The sequence below is a fragment of the Phacochoerus africanus genome, chromosome 2 (assembly GCF_016906955.1).
Source record: "Phacochoerus africanus isolate WHEZ1 chromosome 2, ROS_Pafr_v1, whole genome shotgun sequence".
Classification (NCBI taxonomy): Eukaryota; Metazoa; Chordata; class Mammalia; order Artiodactyla; family Suidae; genus Phacochoerus; species Phacochoerus africanus.
In genome coordinates this window covers 31,191,333-31,212,228 of record NC_062545.1, presented here as the reverse complement: position 1 = coordinate 31,212,228, position 20,896 = coordinate 31,191,333, and the positions used below count along the sequence as shown (strand labels likewise).

Below are 20,896 nucleotides of genomic sequence, written 5' to 3'. Positions count from 1 at the left end.
TTTTAGGACCATACCTGCAGCATATGGAAGTTCCCAGGCTAGGGGTCAAATCAGGGTTGCAGCTGCCAGTCTATGCCACAGCCACAGCAACGCTGGATCCGACATGCATTCCATCTTGGTGAAAAGCCAGATCCTTAACCCCTAAGCAAGGTCAGGAATTGAACCCACATCCTCATGGACACTGTGTTGGGTTCTTAACCCACTGAGCCACAAAAGGAACTCCCATCATCTCATTTTTTTAAAAAATTTAACTTCTCTTAACTCTAAACTCTAACTTATGGTTTAGTTGCAGGATAAGCTGATAAGTTTAAAAATTTACATAATAGAACCAAAGTTATTTAGATAATAATTACTTATAGAAAAATAAGACAGAGAAGGATTGGAAAGCCTTCGATTGGAGGGATCCAAAAAGTCCCCGTGGAGGCAACGAGACTTACTTTAAGAAATAAAGCAAGTTAGGAGCCAGCCATGAAAAGCATGGAGGAAGTAGATCTAGGAAGAAAGACCAGCGCTTGGGGAGGATCTAGAAGGGGATGGAAGGAGGTTTAGCCAGTTTGGTGAGGCAAATAAAAGCAAGTGTGATGGAACGATAGTGCCCAGAACAGGAAAATGAGATCAACAGGGATCATATGATGCCCTAGATGTTGTGATGGCTTATAGGTTCGTGTTGGGAGTTCAAATTTAATACTAAGCTTATAGAGAAGTTATCTGAGCTTTAAGCAGCAGATGACATATTCTGATTGATGAGAAAATGTGTGTGTGTTCCTGTGGCTACCATGTAGAGAATGAAGAGAGGATATAAGATCTGTGCTCTGAAGGCAGGAGTGACACAGTGATCCCAGAGGTTCAAGCTTGAATGGTAGTAGTAAAACTGAGGGGCTGTGCGCAGGTTTTAGATTTAATTTGGCAGAAGAGTCAATGGAACCTGAAGATGGGTTGTATATGTGGAATGAAAAAAGGAGAAGAAACAAGGATGACCCCTAGTTTTTGACTGGAGCTACCAAGAGGTACCATTTATTAAGATGGGGAAGGCTGGGGAAGAAGTAGGTTGAGGGTGAATGAAATTCAGTTTGAGATGCTACCTGGTGGGACGGTCAGCAGGCAGAGAATATGCAGACTGTTCTTAGATCAAAATAATGCATCAACCGGAGTTTCTGTCGTGGTGCAGCGGAAACGAATCTGACTAGGAACCATGAGGCTGTGGGTTCGATCCCTGGCTTTGCACAGTGGATTAAGGATCCCGCATTGCCGTGAGCTGTAGTATAGGTCGTAGACGCGGCTCGGATCTGGCATTGCTGTGGCTCTGGCATAGGCCCATGGCAACAGCTTCGATTAGACTCCTAGCCTGGGAACCTCCATATGCCACGGGTGAGGCCCTAAAAAGACAAAAGACAATAATAATAATAATAATAATAATAATGATGATGATGATGATGCATCAACCAAGTTTCAGAAACTTACTGACTTTAGATTCAGCCTTGCTCCTGAAGCCCTTCAAATTCTTTTGAGTATGTACAAGACACAAAACATTCTTTTTTCTTTTTCTTTACTTTTGATAGGTTTCAAAACTAATATTATTCCCTATATATGATTAACATACATTCACTAATATAATCCAAATATACTGAAATAAATAACAGGGAAAGTAATGAGATACCCTCCTCACCACCGTAAGGACCTGGCGCACCCCTTTCCACATAAAGAGAACTTCTTGAGGCAGGTTGCAAAGGACACATAGATTGTTTCGTGGTTGCTAATGTCTTCCTTTCTATTAATTTCTTGAATAACCTAAAGCAAGAATGTGGAGTCAAGTTGTTTTCAGCATCACACTCAAGTTGGAAGACAGCCTAAAGGATACCTACTCCCAGCTCCCACCAAAGGAAAGTTTCTCTCAAAAATAGTTTAAAGAGATGATCATACAGTATTCATCTCCCGCTTACAACCTCACAAGGCAACTCATTTAATTTTAATACCTCTGATAGTCAGAAATATACTTGTTTTTTTTCCTTTTTAGGGCAGCACCTGCAGGTATGTGGAAGTTCCCCGGCTAGGGGTTGAATCGGAGCTACAGCTACTGGCCTACACCGCAGCCACAGCAACACGGGATCCGAGCCACATCTGCAACCTACACTACAGCTCACAGCAACACTGGATCCTCAACCCACTGAACAAGGCCAGGGATCAAACCTACATCCTCATGGATATTAGTCGGGTTTGTTTCTGCCGCACCACAACAGGAACTCCCAGAAATGTACTGCTTATACTAATGTAACAAACATCTTCTAACTTTAATGTGTATTAATTGGGTCTTTTTTCTTCCTTTGGGAGCCTAATGGGTAACAGCTAATCCATATTTCTTGGGGAAGACTATCCACTATTTCAAAGACAATGGTCATGTTTTTTTCTAATTGTTCTCCAAGCAAACATTGTCAGCTGTTTCCCATTACTCAGGTACCCCAATTTCCAGAGATTTCAACCATCCCTGTAATCTTCCTTTAGAATGTTCTAAATAACCCCCACATCTTTAAAAATGTTATTCTAGAAGGTATGTTCTGATATGGTTAACCTAGTAGAGTACACTGTCAGTATTCCCTTGATGTAAATGTAGAATTTACAGGCTAATATTGCATCTGTAAGTTCAGTAAGCACATCTTTTGAGCTTAAAATGAGCTAATATTTAGGCCCCATTCATATGAATTCCAATTAAGCCCAACTTAACCCATTTTGTACATACATAACTAATTTTTTAACCAAGTGTTTATTTGTATTCTCAGTGAATTTTTAACTTTTAGTTTCATTGCTTTAAGATACCACTATACTTTGAGTCCTTACTCTGTAGCTTAATGTAGTCAGTCTGTTAGCAATATGTTTCAGTATGGATGTTTAAAGTTAAGATAACTTATTCAACTTTATTTTTTTACCATCGTAACCATTTTTAATTGTACAGTTCAGTCGTGTTAACTATATTCACATGGTCTGTGCTAGTCCTCCAGGACATTTTCTTTTTTGTCCTAATTCAATGAATTTTATTATATTGATAGTTGTACAACCATCATCACAATCTAATTTTAGAACATTTCCCTCCAAAACTCCCAGTTCACCCCCCCACCTGTCCCCTTTGGTAACCATAAGTTTTTCAAAATCTGAGTCTGTTTCCGTTCTGCAAATAAGTTTCATTCGTGTTCTTTTTTTAGGTTCCACATATAAGTGATATCATATGATATTTGTCTCTCACTGTCTGACTAACTTCACATAAGTATAATAATTCCTAGGTCCATCCACTAATTCATCCACTCATCTTCTCCAAGGACATAGTAAGAAATATGCTAAGTACCTTAGGATCATTCAGACACACCTTCTACTTAGGACCCCAACTACAGGTCCAACAAATCAAATGCAAAAGAAAATGCAGCTTTGTCAGTATAATCTGTGTTTATTTAAACCATACTGACTTCTACTCACAAACCAGTGGCTCAGAGCAAAGCATTCACAAACTAACTGCTTAAAAGTTTGTCCTTGAATTTTCTCAAAAATTACTATCAATCTCCCCCATATATTCTTTTAGTAGGTATTTTTCCCCCAAGTCAAAAATCTCAGATATTTGTCAATCTTGACAATTTTGCTATTTCACTAAGTGATTGACTCATTATATTTGATATCTTATACTACTGACTTCTTTCAATGTGCCACATACTCTGCTAAGAACTTTGTGAGCCTGTTTCATTTAACCCTCACAAAAACTCCATGTGGAACTTCTTTGTAAAGGGAACCGTCCCCTTATAGAGGTTAAAGAGTTTGCTAAGGGCCACACAAGGAATAAGTAGCAAGCAGTGAGGGTGTGGGAGGGTTCACAGCCCACTTCTTGCTTTTAGCTGCTCAGCAGTTTATGAGCAGGTATTTCTTGAGGGTCTGCCAGGCACGTGGACTCTTTGCTGGTCCCTGAGGAGGATGTGGTAGCGTTGACACACTCATTGCTTATAGACGTTCCATCCACACTCTGATAAGTTATCCACCATTCCTGCACTTTTCCTCCTTCTCCCCACTGCAACTATAGCTTTAGGGCATTTCACTGCTTATTAGTCACCTTGGAAAATGAAAGAGGGCAGGAAAAGAATATCTATGTACATAACTAGGAAGACACTTCATAATTTTTCCAAATACAAAGGGAGTCCATTTCATTAGTATTAATTCTAATAAAAGATTTGAGATCAGAACATGGCTCTTGACTTAAATACAGGCTGAGAAATTATCAATAATTAAATACTTATCAATACTTTCATTTATTGATATTCCTTTGATGCCCTGTGGCCATATGACTTAGGAATTTTCAGTTCTGTGTGGGCAGATATTGCATTGCTTGGAAAAACAGCAACTAGCACCAACTGACAAATGTATGCAGATGCAATGAAGAGGAGAGAGACCACAATCCACAGTTCTTCCATTGCTACTCTCATTTCAGCATGAAACTGAGAAAATATGTAGAACTATCAAAGGATGTGTTAAACTCATCTCAGAAGTGTTCCACTTCTAGAAGAACCCACTTTATTTTTTTCTACTTTACAAAATAATCTGAACTCTGTAAGCACAGGCTCACCCTTGTTTCAAACATCATAGGGCTACTCTGAATTGCTCTCTACGGAATCCTGCTATAATTCCCCTGTGCCCAGTGTCTGGAGTCCTCCAAGCCACCTCTGTAGGTGGACAGCACAGGAGTCCCCTGATTCCTGTCAAAGACCTGACCACCTAAGGTCAGTAGTTCCTGAACTTGGCTGCACATTGGAATCAATTAAGAAACTTGAAATACATTAATGCCTGTGTCCACCCCCCAGAGATTGTGACTTAACGGGTACGAAAGGAGGGAGGGGGGTTGCCTGGACATTGGAATTTTTTTAAAGATGCCTAGTGAGTCTAATACACAGACAAATTGGGGAACTTCTGATGCAGGAAGTATCTTTCCCAGTTCTCAGTTCTTGACTAGCTCTGCCTGCTCACCACTGGACTGCAATTTGCCCTCCACCATCTGGGATCCACGGTGGCCCTGTCCACAGGAATCAGATGTCCAAAGTACCTGGAGGCCTTGCATCAACATGGTTTAATCTACCATGAGCTTCCTTGTGTGAATGTGTTTCTGTGCATCAATTTTGTGGGGGGAATGGTAGCAATTTACTTGTATCTAAGAACTTGAGACGTCAAAGTTTTAGTTTGAAAACTGCCTGAAAGATGGAAATCATCCCTAGACGCATGTGGTTTTGTTGCTCTAGCTTTTTCAAAGTCCTTTGAGAAGATAAGAAAGAACACAATATAGGAGAAAAGCATTCACACCTACTATTAAGAAAGAAACCTCTATAAAAATCCCTGAGTCTCCAGATCAAAGCTTGGAAGACTCTAAGTGAGCTTACTAAACATCTGTGTAACAATGCTACAGAAATAGAAAAGAGAGCTCATGTGGTTCAGACACATTTGAAAAAGCATTAATTATATTTCCTCCAGGTAGGCAGTCTCTTAAATTTAAAGTCTACTGACTCCTTTGATGCCCATGCCAGATAATCTTCAGAGTATGTAATATTTTGAATGGTAAACACTATGATTAATCTTGAAAGACAACCTTGAAAACTTGGGACACTTGTTTCCCGTTGTGTTTTGTTTATAAGCATCCTAATCTGAAACAGTCACCCAGTTGCTCCTTTTTTTTTTTTAAGCACTCAATGAATTTTATTACATTCATAGTTGTAAACAAACATCATCCCGTTGCTCCTTATCGCATCACCCTATTATAATCCCCTGCACAGCACTTACTACTTTCTGATATTTTCCTTGCTTATTCATTTATTTGTTTGTCCTCCATCAGAATGTGAGCTCCACAATACCACTGATTTCCTCTCCTCGATGCTAAGTCTCTAGCACCAACAACTGCTCAATAAACATTCAATAAACATTACATGAATGAATGAACATTCCAACATTCTCTGCATATGGGTAAGTACTTCCTAAAACAGTCATATGAAAGTCACAAGTGATGCCCACGCTGTGGGGCCTGGATCCTCAAATTTATACATCTACTAAATGGGAGATAGAAGATACTGACCTCACAGGGCTATTGTGGGAATTACATGACCTACTGTACTTTAAGGACTGATCATCATGTATGGCATATATTCAGAACCTGATGAATGAAAAAAATCACATCACTGAAATGGCTATCTATGACCAGTAGAGTGCGACAAAAGTAGTAAGAGAAATACTATAATTTGGAGTTCCCGTCGTGGCGCGGTGGTTAACAAATCCGACTAGGAACCATGAGCTTGCGGGTTCGGTTCCTGCCCTTGCTCAGTGGGTTAACGATCCGGTGTTGCCGTGAGCTGTGGTGTAGGTTGCAGACGCGGCTCGGATCCTGCGTTGCTGTGGCTCTGGCGTAGGCTGGCGGCCACAGCTCCGATTGGACCCCTAGCCTGGGAACCTCCATATGCCGCAGGAGCGGACCTAGAAATAGCAAAAAAGACAAAAAAAAAAAAAGAAAAGAAAAGAAATACTATAATTTCATTTTATTAATCTGTTTTAAAATGTTTCATGCATGTTCCTTCACTATTGAAGAAGAAAACTGGAGTATGTTTTTACATAAACTACCACTGTTTGCAGGAGAGGAAAGAACACCAAACGAAGACTGAGAGGAAATTAATCCAGGCCACTGATCTATATGGCTTCCAACAAGTCATTTAATTAGCAGCTAAGCCTAGTTTTTTAGCTGTAAAATTGAGGTGGGGTGTTTTAAGAAATTTTGGGAGGGAATTAACTGAACTCTGAGCTCTTTTTTTTTTTTTTTTCTTTTTAAGGCCATACATGCAGCATATGGTTCCTGGGCTGGGGTCAAATTGGAGTCGCAGCTGCCTGCCTACACCACAGCCTCAGCAACACCAGATCCAAGCTGCATCTGCGACCTACGCTGCATTGACAATGCCAGAACCCTGCCCCACTGAGTGAGGACAGGGTTCAAACACTCATCCTCACAGACACTATGATGGGTTCTTAACCCACTGAGCCACAAGGGGAACTCTTGAAATCTGAACTGTTAAGAGCAGCAAATACATACCAAAAAACACCAATATTTAACTTGTAAAAGCAAAAATTGTCTAAAGATTTCCTTATAATTTTTGGCTACATAGATGAATAAGAAAGACCTCAACAGTAAATTAAATTTGATCTACACATTATTTGCAGAGTACTTAGCTATATAATCCCATTTTTACTGTTAACAAAATGGTACATTTGAAATTGTTTTTATTTTTGCAGAACTCTCTGCTTATGTGCTATAATGTATGCTATCCTATTGTGAAGGGTTGTTTTTTGTTGTTGTTTTTCCTGGTCTGTTCTAGAATTTAGCAAGTTAAAAAGACATAGATGGGGCAGAAGTCTCCTGGAGAAATATCTTTCTGTTTAAAAGTTCTGCTCTATTAGCTATTTTTTAAAAGTTACAATACACAGCATTGTGACATCCATATGCAGAGCTGTTGGGTTTGTTTTCATTTTTTTACATATGGATCAAACATTTCCAGAAACATGATGATATATAATGAATTCATTCCTTTTGCCAGCAGCTTTATTTTAGCAGGGCTCTATTACAAATGATGAATCCATAAACCACCATTCACTTTCTTTGAAGTGGACTCTTGCCTCCCCTTCCAAGAATCTAAGACTATGCCATTGGTTGCCTGAAGCCTTGAATTTTGATGGTCAATTCAGGTGCATTGTTCTCTTAGTTCTTAGGTCCCTGTTTCCTCAGGCTGGTTTTATGGAATCATCTGTTCTGCCAGGGCAAACCACACAGCTGAAGAGTATCCTAGTGCGTCCGTGTTCAAGGTTACACTGGTACATGGGTACTTATTACTAATGCACAAAGCACGAAGCTTGGTCCTTTAGTCATCTGGGAATTGCAGGCGGTGGCCGGGGGGGGGGGGGGACGACAGCATAATTTGAAGATTTATAAATATCTCTTAACAAAGCCCCAGCTGAGCTGTGTCAGGGTTGCACACTCTCCTCGCCTTTCCCTTAGAGCTTTTCAATTTGCTTTCCAAACATTTCTTTGTTGCCATTGGCTGGGGTGCACTTAAAAGAAGCACATCGTTAACCACAAAGAATGCTCACTGTTTTCTGTGATTTCGAATCACAGCACAATTTCCAAGCACTTCCTCAGCAAGCAGCCCAGCAGCAATTACCCTGCTGCTGAAGACTTAGTTCTCATCACGGAAAGGGTTCAGTCCTAGGGACAGCCCACAAGCAAGGCTGTAACAAATGATGACAGAGGTTTCAGCCTCCATTCACCAGCGATTTACACCCCCTAAGGAAGAGGGAATCCATTTTTGTGCAAATTTCACAGGCGCGTCTGACAATGCTGCCCTCTTCTCCAACTCACACAAACTAGGCATTCATCACATTCATCAACCCGGATTACTTCCCTCAAATAGGCACTCACAGTTGCTAAATGGCTTGGGGCGGGGGTGGGACTGCTCTGTGTCAAAAAGGGGCAAAGTACAAGGAAAGGACACGAATCCATCAGGGAAGCGAGTGTGGAGTTAATTCATTGAGACAAAACAGCGAGGTTTTCCAAAGCCAAGGCGAAAGGAAACACTGCTTCCCACCCCCAACCCTGGCACTTCTGTGGAAGACAGTGTCTTGAAACCAACCTCAGCAGCGTCCCAGGGGTAATGTGTCCCCAGGGGTAAGCCGGTCCATAATAATTTATCCAACAGATTACACTGAGACAGGCTTCACTTCGTAACCGTAAGTTTCTTTCCCATTTTGATCGTACCTGGTTATACACCATTTGAGGAAATACCTCCAGACTGGATTGGAGGGTTACAAAACGAGCAGGACAAATTTCCAGAATACCTCATTTCTGGGTATAGTTTCAAGTGTGTCCAAGCCTACCACCCTGAAGCAAGGAAACCAAAATCTAAGTCTTCACTCCACAAACCTCCAAGCAAATGTCACACTGCCCTCTGGAGGTAATTTCTTTGGGTCCAGCCCTGAATTAGTGATGGGCAACCACTGAAAAATATGCGGTTGTAGAGGTTTAGAACTGTTTTGGGGGGTGGAGGGGTGGAAGGAGTGTGGACTAGGAGGACTAACTGTTCACTAACTTTTTGTGAGTGATTGTGTGTGTGTGTGCGTGCGTGCGTGTATATATGCGTGTATGACAGAGAGAGGAAGAAGGAGGTGAATAAGTGAACACTTGCCACCCAATCTCAGCAGGGTCAAGAGAAAGCAGATCCATGGGGACAGGTACTCAGAGGTGGTGGTAGAAAGGAGATGGGCAAGTCAGTGAGCATGGGTGTAACAGCATGGATATTCCAAACATTCTATTCCCATGTCCCCTAATGTGGTCCATTCCCATGTCACGTCCTCGCAATGTCATGTTAGGTGAAGTCTATTTCCCTCTTGAATCCAGTGGGACTGTGACTACAGCAGGAGACACAGTCCATGACTCCAAGGCTAAGTTATAAAGGGCTATCCAGTTTCCATCTGGACCTCTTGAGATGGTCCTTCTTAGGACGCAGTCACCCTGCTGGGAGGAAGCTGGGCAGCTACATGGAAAGGGCATGTTCCTGCTACAGTACAGGTCAAGGTCTAGCCACAACCAATGTCAGTCACCAGTCAAACCAGTAAGAGAGCCTCCAGATGACACCACCACTCACCTTGGAGTTGACACCAAGTGGAGCAAAGAAGACCTGTCACCACTAAGCCCTGCTCAAATTGCGACTTTGTGAGCAAAGTAAGCATGCCTTCTCTCAAAAAACAAAACAAACAGAAGATCTGGCAATACCTGATTTGCATTCCCACATAACAGTAATTCCCATGCAAAAAACTACAGTTTCTTCAGTCCTCCTCTACTCTTCTCTTACAAACTGCCTGTTCATTCAAGACTTGTCACTCTCTCCTGACCTCTATAGGAGTTTGGGTTTATGAAGTGTTTCACCAACAGTTCTCTACATGGCTGGCTGGGATTTATTCTAAATAGTTATCTAGGAGGTAACATTCTATTGAAAAGAAGAGTTTAAGATCATCAGGAAAATAAAAACCAGAATAATTAAAGAATAAAAAATATCTAAAGGTCAAGTTTTTTAATTAAATAAGGGAGGATGAAAGAAAACATATGGAAAATAGATGACTAGAAAGTCAACCTCAGTTGTTATCATACAGTCTAATGCCATCATCCGTTGTGCTCCAAAAGTCAATGTTTTTTGTTGTACTGTCTCATGCAAAATTAATTCTTCCTGGAGTAAAATTACATGAAATTCAAAGTCTACTAGCAGAATCACATCAACTATATTTAAGAACCTTTTTTACTTGTTGGAATAGCTGCTAAGGATACCTTCATCACAGCACTGTATGAAGAACCTCAAATTAATAGTTTGCAGGGAGAAGATGCAATTTCAAGTGTTAGAAAATGAAATCAGGATGATCCAGCTAGAACTGATACTTTTCTTTTTATGTTTAGCGTATCAAGTCTTTCATTTTATTAAAGAGGTTTTTAATAAAATTTCTTTCCACTTGATAAGCATACTTTTTATTGTATAGTACATGTCCTAAAATGAGTGGGATGCTTAAAGAAATGGAACAGTAAAGGATTTCAGCCAACTAAGAAAATGATTATCCTTTATATATGAAAATAAAGACACATTTCCTTAGGAATAAAAATAGAGGGGATGGCACAGCCCTGTAAATCAACTATACTTTAATTTTTAAAAAAAATTTAAGTAGAGAGGAAAAGTCCCCCTTCTTACTCATTAAATATTTGGGGAAAGGGCCAATTTCTAAGGATTACCTCATAGTGACATATGTTCAGTAATTAAGAAAAGTTCTATGTTTCAAAACCAATCTAAAAAGCACTTAATTCTTATACTATCTTTATTGAAGAACCACCTGCAGTACGAAGACACTGTAGTTTAACAAACTCTGTGTTTGTGGGGTGCCCATTACAGCATGTTAAAATAGCATTCTACCCTTCGTCTTCTACTTGTTATCAAACTGGATGGGTTGTCTAGAAATGCTACTCTTTGGGGGAAAAAAATATCAAGTTATTTTTTAAAGTATACATGCTATGTTTTATATGGCCATGGTAAGATTTTTCCATTCCCCCCTCAACAAAACATGCAAAGATAGTTAAGGGGCATTTGACCCTCCCCACTCTAAACAAACAAACAAAAAGATGTGGCTCAATAAATATTTAAACACGATAATGTCTATTTCATATCAGAAGAGAGTTAAGTTAGTCAGCTAGTGAGGCCTGTGTTTGGGGTCAAATTCTTGGTTTGCAAATTTAATGTCTGAGAGGCTGCAGGAGGGGAAATTTATACATCAGTGACTTCAGCAGAGTGTAGTCCTCATAAAACTTTATAGGAGCTGTAGAGTACTTATCTTGGGAGAGAAGGATTCATTTATGAAAAAATAGACAACAGAAGGGCTTTAAAGTTTTTATTGCTGTCATTTTCTTTATTTCTAGTCAGAGTTAATAGCTCAGTGCCAGAACTATGGTTCAAAATTAATGGCAGAATGTTGTGGAAATCAAACTTAGAAGTCAGAAATAAAATGACTGAGAAACACTCTTTGAGATCTATTGGGGTACATCGATTTTAATGTCACCAAAGCCTTAACACAAAGCCAGAACAACTAGTTTTCTCCTAGATCAAGAGACTTTTAGGAAAGGCCAGTATTCTTGAACGAACTTTGATAAGTAACACTATATTCGCCACGATGTTATGTCATCATGGAGAAGTGTTGGTCAAGATCAAGTAGACAAAGATGTCCAGAAAACCTAACCATCTAATGATTCCGGTCATCTCACAATTCTTTATTTTTTTCCCTATTTATAAAAACATCTGTGAACGGGCAACGTCCCCCCTACTTGGGCTCTTTCAAAGCGAAACGGCAGCTGTCAGATTAATTTTGTTAGCTATTAAAGCAAGTGAAAAGTTTTGCCACTTAATACGTAGTTTTGCCTGGGGACTCCAGGTTTGGCGGCTTCCTAAATGGCTCTCGGAATACTAAATTCCTATTATTGGGGGACCTTTCATTCATTTCTCTGATGAGGTAGCTGACCCAACCCACTGGCCTGGAGGTGCCAGAATAGCTGTGATGAGTGGGAAGTTCTGAGATCCCCGACCCTTGACAGCAAGACAGCAAGCGCTAAAGCTCTCGGGTCCCTTCAACTCTGAGAGCTGTCCCGTTAGGTCCCCAAAGCCCGGGTCCCTCTCCTTTCCCATCGGGGATGAAGGCAGGTACGTGGCAGGTGGGTACGTGGGGGATAAGTGGGGCGCACGGGGCAGAAAAGTTTTCAGAGACGGAAGGCTGCCTGGGGTCACCGTGCTCGGCTTCCCCGGGCCAAACCTCCTCGGGGTCGGGCGGGGGAGTTGGGAGTCAAGCCGCGGGAGCCTTTGGGGTGCAGGAGAAGACCGCGAAGTGGAGCGGGTGGCGGGCTGGGGCTGCGGGGCTGCGTGGGAGCGACGGCGTCCAACCGCGACCCGAAGGAAAGTCGGGTGGCCCGGGGCACCCCGTAGCCGCGCCTGCCCAGGGTCAGGACGCGACGCGACGCGCTTACCTGGAGGTAGGGCCGCCCGTGGGCCACCCCACCCACGACGATGTCGGCCGCGGCCATGGCCCCGGTGGGTGAGAAGCCGAAGCCCACGTAGCCAGCGGTGCGCACCTCGAGGCGGAAGGCAAGCCGGCCGCCCCGCGGGCCCCAGTTCAGCCAGTATTTGCCCTCTGGGTCGAGGACGGTGCGGTGGGGTAAGGGCCGGCCCGAGCCCCCCGCCGCCGCGCCGGGGAGCAGCCCCCAGAGCAGGAGCAGCGGCCAGCGGCACATCCTCGGGCGCGTACTCCCCGCCGGCACCTGGGCTCCTGCAGACTGGAGAGCAGAGGGCGCACGCGGAGCCGCGGCGGCGAAAGGGAGGCCTGGGACCGCCCCCCGGCCCGCCCGCCCGCCGGGAGAGGCCGGACCCGCTCGCCCTCCCCGCCCAGGGCTGCTAGCCAGCCGGTCGCGCCCGGGTCCTGCCGACTCGGGCCGCGTCCCGCCCTCCCTGCCCATCCACCTGCCGCCTTGCGTCCTCAACTCGGTCCCCAAAGTCTGGGTTCAGTGGGGAGCGAAGCGAGCGGTCCTGGAAGGAGAGGGAGGAGGAGGCAGAAAGGGACAGGGGGTCGGAGGCTGAGGGAAAAGGAGAGGGATGATGAGACCTGGTGCGGGAAAGGGGGAGGCAGGGCACGTCTTGGGGAACAGGGGCTAAGGTATCCTGGGAAAAGAATAAGAACTTTCTGAAAGAAGGCAAGTTTAGCCAAGCCAAGGAGAGGAAGACTTGAGCAATCAAAAGGGATAGTCCTGGGTTCTCTGGAGGGCAAGTGAGAGAAATTCCCATTCAGAGTAACTGCCTTGATATTCGCTGCCTTTGATTTTCAGAAGCCCCTACCCCACTAGAGACAGGGTTCACCTCCTCCGGCGCGTCTCTCTCATCCTTTCACCCTGCTGGGCCCCAAATCAGGGGAGGTCTGGTTCCTAACAGCAGGAGTCAGCGCCCTGAGGAGGCTTGCCTCCTTCCACCTGGTCTTTGTGTGATTTGGTTTGGTTTTGGGGGGATGTATTCTGCCAAGCTACTCTGCCATCAGCAGAATAGGTCGGGGTTAAAGCATCATTTTGGAGTTAGATTTTAATTTGCAATCCTCTTTTCCTGCTATTTCAAGTTCTGGTCATAGTCAAAAAGTGTTTATCAAAAAGTGTTTTTGCCTCTACCTTTGACCACATCACCCCTCACTTTAATTACTCAATGTGGCAACTGCAAATTACCCTCTTTATTTACTCATTTATTTATATTTTGCCATGTTTCAAAAAAAAAAAAAGTTCTAAGGTAGCTTACAAAATACAAATAATACAAAATAGAAAAATTGAGCTCCCGTCGTGGTGCAGTGGAAACGAATCCAACTAGGAACCATGAGGTTGCGGGTTCAATCCCTGGCCTTGCTCAGTGGGTTAAGGATCCGGTGTTGCTGTGAGCTGTGGTGTAGGTCACAGACGTGGCTCGGATCTGCTGTTGCTGTGGCTGTGCTGTAGGCCTGCAGCTACAGCTCCGATTGGACCCCTAGCCTGGGAACCACCATATGCCACAGGTGTGGCCCCAAAAAGACAAAAGACCAAAAAAGAAGAAGAAAAGAAAAGAAAAATAAGAGAGGATATCAGATGAAAAATATAGGTAAGAAGAATACTACAAATGTGCATTATCTACTTTGGATTTGGAGGCCTATATTTATTCTCTTTCTTCAAATCATGTTTCAAGCCTGTTTTTTCTTGTGCCCATTTTCTCTTCCCACTCTTTTCCCCATAACTTTCCCAAAGTCACCAGCACATATCAGAACTATGCTCTCCCAAAGATTCAGGCATATTTGACTAATTCTGGAAGGCAAGCTTGGAGTGGATCTGCTTACCAGGGAGTTCAAAGAGTTGCCTGAGAAGGGACTCATCCCAAGGAGAGAGGGGATGGAAGACTACAGGTTTAGCAAATTGCAATAGACCAAGCCTCAGAGAAGAGTGCTATTGAAACCTTGGGACAAGGCAAGAAATAAAAGAGCCTGTGAATCCTTAAAAGAACTGAAGCATTGAGAGTATGAATTATCGCAGACACAGGGCCTTCTGGTAGACATCGGGGCAGCAACATCAATTTGGGCAAGCTAGGAGTTGCTTCCTTAGAACTGAGTTTCTATAAGCACAGAGGCATGGCTACTGCTGTTGCTCTAGCCAGGAAGAGAAGGGAATATGGAGAGAGAAACAAAATGGTGCACATGAGGGCCAAGAGCAGTGGGTCTTGACATCCTATGAGGTACAGGGATTCAGGGGAGTCAAGTTAACTCCAGAGTGATCAAAGGCAAACTTCCTTTTTGACCCTACTTTTATGCCTAGCCTAGAGGAGCCTGGAAGACATGGCTATCTGCTTCCTGTGGTTCCTTATATAAATCCTAAATTCACATCTAGGATCTGACTGACCCCCGTTTACTGTTCTAGCTTTACCTTCCATCACCCTCATGTCACTCACCCATTTTTCACTCGATGCGTGAAACCTGCCTTTAGAATCTTCCAAAGAGAGCCCGCTGTTTCCCATCACTGTGCCTTTTCAGATTGCTCACACTTTGTGACATTTGCCTTTACTCGCCTCCATTACTCTTTGAAGTATTTTCTGATCCTGCTTCTCACACATTAGTCAGATTTCACGGACCACTCCAGAGCGGCACTGATGCCCATGGAACGTTCTGTCCAGACCTCATGATGGCACCCCTAACACTCCAGTGTCTGTCTATATGCTTGTTTTCTTTCCAGTAGCCTCTCTGGGTTAGGAACAGCCTCTGGTTCCTTGTTTGCTTCTTGTTGTTGTTGTTGTTGTTGTCCTTTTAGGGCTGCACTGGCAGCATTTGGAGGTCCCCAGGCTAGGGGTCTAATCGGAGCTACAGCTGCCAGCCTATGCCAGAGCCACAGCAACTCCAGATCCAAGCCTTGCCTGCGACCTACACCACAGCTCACAGCAACACCGGATCCTTAACCCACTGAGTGAGGCCAGGGATCGAACCCACAACCTCATGATTCCTAGTTGGATTCGTTTCCACAGCACCACGACAGGAACTCCTGGTTCCTTGTTTTAAGCCCGTTGCCTAGAATATGGACCAGAATGCAAAGGTGCTTAATAATATTTGTAGGAAGAATGAATAGATACATCTCTAGATCCTCCTGGAAGCATCCTCTTAACAAAGGTGGGCTGTAGAGGGAAAGCTTGGCCCCCAGATATGATCAAATGTTCTGCACTGCCCTAATATTGAGGCAAAAATAGAAAAGAAGACCACACACAAATACACAAAAGAGACAGTCTTACATGGTCTTTATTTGTTCACTAAGTAAGACTATTGAGTGTGACATTATCAACTTTTGCTTGTCTATAACTGATTATTCATCTAAAACAGCCTGAGGGCTAAAGAAATATTAAAGCTAATATAACCATCTTAAGATTAGCTTAACAAACAGGACATAGTATAGTTCATCCTCAAGAGCCCCATTCTGCCTTGGCTTGAATTATCCCAGTAAATGAAGACAAAAGAAACAGTTTTATCTAAGTGTTCTTCGTAAGCTACCTGAGTTCCCTAGATCAAAACCACCAACCAACTCAATTGCATAAAGGTCTCACTTTCCCCAATTTGGAAATTCATTACTGTATAACTGCTTGCCTTAAATCTGTAAAGAGAGAAGGAGGGAAGCATAGGTCCATAGAAACTCAGGATAAATGGCCAAGAAGAGAATGAAATCAGTGGCAAGAGGGTTCAAATTTATTTATTTTTTTTACTATTGTTTTTGTAAAAATGATACTAGCTCCTTATTTAAAGCTAAAAGTCAGGAAATGCAGCAAACTATGAATAAAAAAGTAAACTAAAAAAAAAAATCACCTGAAATTCCACCCAAAATAACACTTGTATGCATTCCAAGAACATCATTTCAGAACCTACTCCCATTACAACCCTGAAGGAAGAGTCTGTTGAACAAAAATTTGCAAAAAAAACAGGTGAATTAGTTTTGTAAAACTCCACTTGAAATAAACATGACGATACACATGACAACTGCAATCACAATTTTTAGGTTTCTTCTCTACACAAGCATCTAAAAAACAAATGGAAGAGACAAAACTGGAAATTCAGTGAGGTCTTACTTAAGTATAGAACATTTAACCACACTATTCATTCTTAAAATGAATCATTTTCTCACACTTTTCAATCAGGAATTCTAAATGCAAGGTTTATTTTGAATCCTCACCATTCTGATACACAGCTTGCCATCAGCCAGCATGACTGCATCCATGCTGGGCTTCCCTACCTTGGAAACCTCACCGCTATGGAAGGTTATTTATATTTCCACATTCGTCAACTGTAAAGGGGGAGGAGGAGAGAAAAAAGAAAGCCCAAGAGACCCTTACAAGCCAATGCAAAGTCCTTGGTATGAACCAGGATTGTCTGAAATAGGTTACCTCTTACTTAAACATGGGAGTATCATAATTTTCCTGGCTACTTGTATCTAAGGTGCAACAATAAAAAAAAAAAAAAAACCCTAAATATTTATAAAGTTCCTGTCTTCCAGGGAGCTCAAAGAAAAATATTTATATAAGTGATCTCAGCAGTTCTCCAGCATTCAAATAGGGAGGCTGAAGCATTTTCTCATTTTTGTCTGTTAACTAAGACTCTTGTGTGGATAGGCTCAGTTAATAGGCAAAAGCTGGTCACTGGTCCAAGTTAATACTGTGAGTCAGTGGCAGAAAAAGCCAAAAATAGAACTTTGGTTTCTTTCATTCTTTCTTTTTTTTTAACTACATACTTTCCCTAGCTCTCACCTCATATTCAATTTAAAAAAATAATTTTTAAAGCCACCGGGTCATCATCATGAAACTTTCTTTTGGCAGGGCTGATACTTTTCACATGAACAAGATGCCATGATCCACTGTTAGCCCAATATTGTACTCCTTATTTTAATAATGGATAATAGCAAGGATGATGGTGGTGTGGATGAGAAAGGTAGCGCCACGGTGTATTACTTGTATTATCAAGAAACTGAGTTCTTGTGGTTACTTTGAAAATAAGTGCCAATTGGCATTGAAAATCACTTCTAGAATCAACTTTAATTTAAAAAAAAAGAGAAAGAAAAACCCACACTTCCAGGATCTTCCATGTGAATATAACAAGTGAAATACTTTGTGCAAAACGTGCTCTTTGGTATTATCTGTAAATCATGCTCTGAAATAAGACTGTTTCAGCTAGAAAAAGTAATAAGAAAATACTCTCAGAAGAAAAAAATAATACTCTTTTCTATCGCCAGCAAGCATCTGTTAGAATTTCCCTTTACAGGTGACCATAATATGCATCAATAACATGGTAGGGAAGATATTGATTCATACCAGTGCTCAGTCTATATTATTGTAAAGCCATGTTTAAAAGTGATTTAGGCACCGATGAGAGCAATAGACTCTAGAAATGTGCTCATTATCAGAGTGATCTTTTTTATTTTATTTTTTGCCACACCCAAAGCATGCAGCAGTTCCTGGACCAGGGATTGAATCCATGCCACAGCAATGACAACAGCAAATCCTAAATCACTATGCCTTCAGGGAACTTTCAGAGTGATCTTTAGAGTAAGAAAAATAACCATGTTCTCACATTTTGGTAAATTTCCTTTCTATGGGCATAAAGCAACTGAAGCTGTCAGTGATGATGGGAGGAGAAATGAAGGGTAAAATGTGTAAGTCAGACCCAGGAATGTCAGCCTTAAAAGGAACTTAGGACCCTCTAGTCCATATCTCATCTTACAACTGAAGCTACTAAGTCCTAGAGAGAAGTGAATTGCTCAAGGTTGCAATTTTTTAATAGATCCTCCTCTTAACAGTGATTCTTTTGCATGTCTCATGTTCACCATTGGTATTGGTTTTACCTTCTAGAAACATCATGGGAGAAAGAGAGAGGAAGAAGGCACTGTGAATATAGTAATATTCTCCCTAGATATTACCCTTCTAGTTATACAGCAGACTTGGTATTTAAATGCTTCTGCTTCTATGTGCTTCTGCTTCTGTGAGCATCAACGTAAAAAAAAAAAAGGAGTCTGAGGACTTAGTCAAAATGAGCAGCCAACATCAATTTAAAACTAAATATGAATGTAGCTCCACACTAAGAATAATGAAACAATTCAGTACTACTTGATTCCAAAATCCTATATGTGGTTTGGGAAAAATTTAACAACACCTGTACTATAATGAAAAAACATAAAGGCTAGAAATACAAAATATAAAAATATATAAAAATGTAACTACTCAAAAATATAATGGAAGTCATTACAATTATTACTAAACATAATAAATAATAAAACAAGTCCCTTGGAATCTAATTATTGAAATAATTAACAGTTATTTTTCCAAATGGAAACTGGCAAGTATAAGACATAGTCTGGAAATGAGTGTTAAACAAGCTTTTGAACCTTGCTAATCAGTACTTGCATAAAAAAAGAAAAGCATGTGTGTTTATTTCCTATGCTGCAAGATTTTTTTTTCCATTTCTAAATATGTCTCAATTCTTTGGAAATATGCAAACTTAAAGATCCAAATTAGAAGTTAAAGTAATTAAAGATTAACTTAGAGATGAAAGGTTAATTGATTTAGCCTTACTAAAGGCAATTTGATCTTCAAACATCACCTTTTCTTCTTAGATAACCAAATGAAACTCTGAATTTTAAACCAGATCATCAAGTGGATGGTCACTGCTATAAATGACCAGACAATTGCTGTCACCTCACTTACAGCAGAGTTCACCCAAACAAAGTCTATAAAAACCCCAGGCATGACAAAATTAGCCTTAGGAGTAAAACCATTAATAGGAATGAGAACACAGGAGCATGACCAGAGGGTAATTTCTAGGGAGCCCTACACTTGAGGGGAATTTCACTGTATTCACTCACAATGTCCTCTTCCCCTCTACCCTTCGTCTTCCGAGGTGTTTACGGAAGTTAGTATTTGGTAAAACCAATTCCAGCAGTGAGCTTGACACCAAAAGAATAAAGAATAACTGTTAAGAGGAGGATATGGATAGATCCAAGTATTGTTAGCCTTAGGAGTAAAATCATAATAATGATAATCACCATCGCAATAATACTAATGCATTTATTAAGTGCTGCAGTTTTGTTCCACGAATTGCCACATTTAATCTCTACAGTTGCTTAAAGAATTCAGTAGTGTTTTTTCCCTATTTGGAGGAAACGGAGGGGAAAATGCTTTTTGATTTCTATAAAAGCAAAGACAACAGGGTCTTCTCTGTAAAGGAAGAAATTTCTTATAATAGTAAAATGTATGAATAACTATAAACTGTTACGTATCTTAGAAAGAAACTTTTTTAAACCGCTTTTCATTTTTTCCGGGGAAATCAAGAATGCACACCACACCACAAATGATGCAGTAGAGCTTCCCGCCACATCTGGAGAAATCTTGGGCATCAGCACATCCACAGTGTGATGGGTAAGACTCGCCCTGGGAAAACCACTTTCCTAATCATGGTATCTCCCAGGATTAGGCTAAGCATTTTTTTGTACACCTCTTCTCTAACAGTTCTATTGGCAGTATTTTTATTGAATATAAATAAAATAAAAACCCACAGAAAACCAATTTGCTATAAATGTTTGGAGCTTTTCTTGATACAAGTTTCTAAAATCGTGTGTGGTTACTGAGTTCCTTGAGGAGTGGCCATATCCTAACATTGGTTATATGACAATGGAAGATATAAACATTTAATGTTAAAAGGTCATGGTGAGGGAGGAAGTTGGGAAGTGAAACGGAAGTGAAATTGAAGAAAGTCAGTCATCTTTTTATTATATTTCTCTTTTATTCTTTCTCCTCCGCCCCCTACCCCCCGCCTCATACTCACATACAACCTAAAGTAACTCAATTATCCTTGTTAGGCAGAATGATAATTATTAATCGATATTTTCTCCTCTTTTCAGATGTTAGGAAAGGAGAACTAAATATGTTGAAAATCTAAACTTTGTTTAACATAAAATGAGAGTTTATGTCTTGTAAGGAATAACAGGAAAAAAAAACGTAATCTAGCTCTTTTCCTCAAGTGATATAATCAGTGCTTAGAATTCACAGTAGCAAAAAGTTACAGAGAAAACGGCCATGGTCACATTTTTTTTTTTTTCAAATTGCAGGTTTATTCTGTGACTCCTGTGATATTAGGGAGTGAAGGCTTTAGGTAATTGAGACCATGATACAAGTATTAAACAGTAAGTGCAAAAGAGTTTGGAAACCTAATTCTAAAACTTATTTTCTTTTTTTGAAAAAATCTGACAAATAATGTT

General features: G+C 41.2%; 1 protein-coding gene and 1 non-coding gene across 2 annotated transcripts in view; both read right to left on the bottom strand.

The window, feature by feature from the left end:
- MOXD1 (monooxygenase DBH like 1) overlaps positions 1-12,940 on the bottom strand; it is an 85,532-nt gene extending 72,592 nt beyond the window's left edge. Inside the window, exon 1 of the mRNA XM_047758525.1 lies at positions 12,593-12,940. Within this exon, the coding sequence (XP_047614481.1) occupies positions 12,593-12,856 (264 nt within the window). The 5' untranslated portion in view covers positions 12,857-12,940. The remainder of the gene's footprint in view (positions 1-12,592) is intronic.
- Positions 12,941-19,956: 7,016 nt separating this feature from the next.
- Positions 19,957-20,121, bottom strand: LOC125121775 (U1 spliceosomal RNA). The gene has a single exon (XR_007133638.1). It is a non-coding gene; the product is annotated as a U1 spliceosomal RNA (small nuclear RNA).
- Positions 20,122-20,896: the final 775 nt, after the last annotated feature.